The sequence below is a fragment of the Lupinus angustifolius genome, chromosome LG10 (genome assembly GCF_001865875.1).
Source record: "Lupinus angustifolius cultivar Tanjil chromosome LG10, LupAngTanjil_v1.0, whole genome shotgun sequence".
In the NCBI taxonomy this organism is placed as follows: Eukaryota; Viridiplantae; Streptophyta; class Magnoliopsida; order Fabales; family Fabaceae; genus Lupinus; species Lupinus angustifolius.
The window spans coordinates 12,901,322-12,907,043 of record NC_032018.1 but is presented as its reverse complement, the minus strand read 5'-3'; the positions used below and the strand labels follow the sequence as shown (position 1 = coordinate 12,907,043).

The 5,722-nt window shown below is 38.7% G+C and overlaps 1 protein-coding gene across 1 annotated transcript; it reads left to right on the top strand.

The window, feature by feature from the left end:
• Window positions 1-1,373, top strand: LOC109358031. Its single transcript, XM_019602098.1, has 3 exons — window positions 1-367; window positions 454-964; window positions 1,178-1,373. The coding sequence occupies exons 1-3, from the start codon at window positions 1-3 to the stop codon at window positions 1,371-1,373; spliced, it is 1,074 nt and encodes a 357-aa protein (XP_019457643.1).

Sequence of the window (5,722 nt, the reverse complement as noted above, 5' to 3'; positions counted from 1 at the left end):
ATGACAACCATTATGGGATTCCAAGATGTGAGTGAAATTGTGGAAAAGGGACTTCCAAAGCTGACAGATTCATCGATAGAGGCACAAAGGGTTGTGTACAAAGAAAGCAAAAAGAAAGACTACAATGCTATATTCTTGTTGTATCAATGTGTTGATGAAGCACATTTTGAAAAAATATCAGAGGTAGGGTCACCAAAAGAAGCATGGGAGATTTGTAAAAAGAGTAATGAAGGAGTGAAACAATTGAAGAAGGTAAGGCTACAAACCATGAGAAGACAATATGAGCTGATGCAAATGGAATTAGGTGAAAGGATTGCAGAATTCTTCAATAGAATAATCAGCTATACTAATGCAATGAAAGTTAGTGGTGAGAAAATGCACATCAGACCATAGTTGTAAAGATCTTAAGAAAACTCAGCCCCAAATTTGACCATATAGTTGTTGCAATTGAAGAATCTAAGAAGATAGAGGAATTGAAAATTGTGGACCTTCAAGGGTCACTCGAGGCTCATGAACAAAGATTTATTGAAAGGTCCATGGAGAAGTCTGCTGATCAGGCTTTGCAAGCATATACTTCAAGAAGAGGTGGGTATGACAACAAGTGGGGACAAAGAAGTAGAGGCAGAGGAAAAGAGCAAAAAATGGGGAACTTCAGGTATCCTCAATTCTCTGATCAAGAAAGGTCTGATTCTGATAAAGTAGAACAATCATCAAGAAGTGGTGGATATCAGAGATGGCAAGGGAACAAGAAAAAGGTGGATAAAAAGAAGCTGAAATGTTTCAATTGTGATAAAATTGGACATTTCAGCAATGAGTGCCAATCAAATCCGAGTCATGGTGGGAATCATAGCAAACATAACAATAAGGTTCATTTGGCTAAGAAAGAGAGCATTGAAAGTTTGGATGATGAACCTGTACTATTGATGATGACTACAGATTATGAGTCAAGTAGTGATGATAGATGGTATATAGACTAAGGATATTCAAACCACATGACTGGAAATAGGAATTGTTTGGTAAACTTTGATGATAACAGAAATAGAAATATAAGATTTGTATATAGAAGACACATTCAAACAGAAGGGACTAGTGATGTCTTGATCAATAGGAAAGATATGAGGAATGTATTGATAGCTGATGTGCTTTATATTCCCAACATGAAGATAAATCTACTCAGCTTAGGACAATTAGTAGAAAATGGGTTTTTAGTGCAAATACATCAAGGTGTTCTGGAAATATTTGATGTTGCCAACAAGAAGATTTTGAGGGTTCCCTTAGCACAAAATAAGAATTTTCAAGTCAGTCTAAGAGCTATTGAACTCATTGTCTATCAGCTACATCCTTATCAGAAGACTCATGGCTATGGCACCTGAGATTAGGCCATATGAACTTCAGAGACTTGAGCATACTAAGGTCTAAGAATATGGTTAAATGATTACCACCAATTCAGGGCCCTAAAAAGGTATATGATAATTGTCAGATAAGCAAATGTAACGCCCGAAAATTACTCCAAAAAAATCTTGCTCAAAAATGGGTATTTTTTTTTATAATGTAGCCATATAAAATTTATTTCCTTATATTCGTTTCATTTTCGGAAAATCACTTTCAAGTAACATACAATGCGGAAAATCAAAAACCATTAATTAATGGTAATAAAAAATAACTGAATATAACTTCGAATCACTTCATTAAAATATCATAAAATGTTGATACGAAGTACAAGGTGAAACCCTAATTGTCACCCAAATAAAACTACTCACAAAATAAATACCCTACACAGGTACACTAATCAAAAAGCACCAGAGCATGTGTAGGTATAACAGTTTCCCTCAATCCTCCATGCCCCCTCCTAGGACATCGAAAAACAGTAACTTAGAATCCTGGCAGAATGATACATCTGAACAAAACGCGAATAGAAGACAAATAGAAAGAAGAGGGAGTAAGACATCTAATGAATATTACTCATTGATGGCATGGAATTACACGGAATATCACATCCAGACAGACACGCATAATAAACACAATATATACATCACATATAAAAATGCACAATGATGAATGACATAATAACACAATATATACATCACATATAAAAAAATGCACAATGATGAATGATGTTATAATCTCATATTATGAGGATCAAAGTCCACAATCTCAATGTATGAATGTTATGCTTGTTTCATCCATCCTTTCACCAATATCCTCCCAATATACTATTCGGAAATAACCAAGAGTACAAGTCCTATAACAAGTCGATTTGAACGCACCAAAATTACTCCTCGCAAGGATATATGATCGATCTGTTCCGAAGAACTGTCCATTTCAGGACGGTGTCATATCAAACACTTCTGGGTATCCCTCTCATTGATCAGACTCGTCTCACCTAGACTCACCCTCAAGACTTTGCTGACGAATCATCACCATCAACGTCGTCCCTCTCAACATCTCGGGGCTCGTTCGTCTCCCGTAAATTTCCTCTCCACTACTTCATTATCCATAATGAGTATGAACACTAACCGAGGTTAGCCGATTAAATCTTTTAATCATTATTTTATATGATCGGCCCAACCTAAGACATATCCCAGAGGAATGCTTCTTAACCATTGGAGTTTGTAAGGGGAGGGATGTGGTTTAGTTTCAAGGTCTAGCTTTGACACTAGCCTTTGGCTAACCACATTAGTGCAGCTACCTCCATCAATGATCAACATGCATACCTTGCCTTGGACCAAACATCTTGAGTGAAATAGGTTGTATTTTTGGCTTTCTTCATGCCTCTTAACTTGGCTGCCCAAGAGCCTCTTCATCATCAAAATATCACAATTAAACATGGATGTATCATCATCACACTCCTCTCCACTAGATGGTTCGGATTGGGACTCAACGACACCATTAGTGATCACCATTGTCCTTTTTGTAGGACATTGAGAGGCAATGTGACCATGGCCAAGACACTTGAAACACTTCACGTTTCTAGTCTTCCCATTGGTCTCCACGGCTGGTTGGGTGGTTTTGTGGCTGCCCATGGCCTCCTTGGCCTTAGGGCTCTCCCCTTTTTGCTCATCTCTCCAAGAGTGGGATTTTGACGTACTAGAGGAGTACTTAGACTTCTTCCTCTTAATTTGCTGCTCCACTTTGATGGCTTTCTGAACCAAGTCATCTAACTCCACATATGGCTGCAATTCCACCACATCTTGGATTTCTGGATTCAACCCATGAAGAAACCTAGCCATTGTTGCTTCACGGTCCTCATTGAGGTTGGACCTAAGCAAGGCTAATTCCATGGCTTTGAAATATTCATCTACTGTTTGGGACCCTTGAGTGAGCCTTTGTAGCTTGTTATGCACATCTCTATTGTAAGAATGAGGTACAAACCTTCTTCTCATTGCTCTCTTCATTTCAGCCCATGTTTCAATGGCTACATCTCCACATCTCACTCTATCTTTTTGGTGCTGATCCCACCAAACCATTGCATACTCTTGAAATTCAAGGGCTGCCACCTTGACTTTCTTTGCCTCTGAATAGTTGTGACAATTGAAGACTTGTTCCATCTTCAATTCCCATGCTAAATATGCCTCTGGATCACTCATCCCCAAGAAAGTAGGGACTTTGATCTTAACACCATCCAAATCTCCTCTATGCTCACGGTTTGGGCTTGTATTTGCACCCTCTCTTTGCCTTCCATGTCCACGAATTGGGCTAGCATGACCACGGCCAGGGCTGCCATGGTGCTCTCCATGTCTCCTTCCATGGCCACGGTTTGTTCCATCATGGCCACGGCTGCCATGTCTCCTTTCACTATTATAGGCACTTGAATAATTGTACCTATCCTCATGTCTCGGCCTCTCCTCTCTCCTAGGCCTCCTTCTTCTTCTTTCATGGTTATGATTACCATGATTTTGTTCATCCAGCCTTCTATCATAATGGATCCTCAACTCCTCCAATTGTTGTTGAAGAGTTTGGAATTGGGCATCCATCATGTTTTGAAGTCTCACGGTTAGTGAGGCTGATCTTGGTGAAACCGTAGGACTCCTTTCTGGACTTGACATTGCTCAAGCTAAAGTAGCTCTGATGACCACTTGATGACAACCTCAAGGGGCTGCCTTAGAATTATAGGATCGTTTAGCTTGAAATTAGGCTTTGTGAATGTGTGAATTCGGTTTTGTCAAATTAGGGCAATTTTTGGGTTGATTTGCTTCGGTTTGGGGTTGTATAAGTAGGCTAGGGTTTGTGTATGGTTTGAGGTTTTATGGCCTCGGTTTGGTTAGGTAATTTTAGGGTTGGAGGGGTTTGAGTTAAGGGTTTTTGGCTTGTAATTGTAGATGATGATTTGTGGCTGTTTAGGGTAAAGTGATGTGTATGGTTTCGGATCAATGGGAGATGAGGTGATTTAGGGATGGTTGGGTTCGGTTGGGGGTTATATGTAAGGGTTGTCTTTTGATTTGGGCGTGGGAAAGTGTAGGGAAGATTGTGATGGCTTGATAAGGAAGAAGGTGGAAGAGGAATGAGATGGAAGACGCCACAAGCATGGAAGCTTGATAAGTCAAGTGTTGCTTGCCACAAGCTTAAGAAGCTTGATAAAAGCTCATCAATGGCCACGGCCAAAGGATAGAGTTTAGGAGAAGTGCTCTCAACTAAAACAATTCAAATTTACTCAAAATTCAACTTAACTTTTATTAATGATTTGATCAAAATATAAATAGGCAAAGTTGCCTTGGCTGAATAGATAAAATAGAAGATAGAAATCAAATTATCTTCTAATAAACATAAAAATAAAATCCTAAGTAATATCAATTGGTTGAGCTGAATTGCTTGTTTGACTTAGTCTTGAGTGTAATTCGGTTTTGGTGGATGGTTGGCCGAATTTGTTGAGGAGAAGGAAGAGACTTGATCAATTTGACTTCATCTTGAGGAACTAATCATATTTAATTTGAATCCAATCTGATTTGTTGTTGGTTGGAGATGAGATTAGGATTCCCTATTTTATAGCCTTGTGCACCTTAAAAGATTGAGCTTCCTATCTTCTTTCCTTGTTTCTAGCCGTGTGCATACTTGGGAGATTCATATAATCTTCTCTTTATCTCCAAGTTTGAAAACGTGTGCCATATACCCTTGAATTCAAATTCAAATCTATCTTCTTTCAAATCCAAATTCAAATTCAAATTCAAATTCAAATTGCTAAAACAAACCTATCTTCTTTTAAATTCGTTTTCCCTCCATGCCTTATCTCCTTGTTTGCCTTAGAGATAAAGTGTTAGCTGAATTGCCTTATCTCCTTGTTTGTCCTTATAGATAGAGTTCCTTACGTGCCTCCTTCCTTGAAATGATCATGCATTGACTTCCATTTGCCCTAGCCACGTGAAAGGCTTACCCTTGAACCTAAGTAAACTACTTGGTCATGAATATGGACCAATGTTACAAATAATTCCCAACCCATATTACATGAATTAAATACTAACAATGAAAATAAACCTAAGACTATATGAGAATGCAATCTCATTTATTTGAATCAATGAAAATAAAATAAACCTAAGTAGAAAGTGACCTAAGGACATAAATGTCCTCCTCACATACCCTCTCCTGGGTCAATTGTGTCCTTTGAGACTTTAAGGATCCCTGCCTTGGCTTTGGCCCTAGTTGTAGGACCATCATAACTTCTCTTGCCCTTGGAATCAAAGGCTGCCCTAGGAGGGTTTACATCATCCCCTCCCTCTTCAAATGAATT

What these genes read in the sequence shown, in the direction of transcription:
- LOC109358031 (XM_019602098.1), top strand. Translation starts at nt 1, where the DNA reads ATGACAACCATTATGGGATTCCAAGATGTGAGTGAAATTGTGGAAAAG. An exon ending in TAATGCAATGAAAGTTAGTG is followed by an intron (nt 368 to 453) that starts GTGAGAAAATGC and finishes TTGCAATTGAAG; the next exon opens with AATCTAAGAAGATAGAGGAA. An exon ending in TCAAGTAGTGATGATAGATG is followed by an intron (nt 965 to 1,177) that starts GTATATAGACTA and finishes AAATCTACTCAG; the next exon opens with CTTAGGACAATTAGTAGAAA.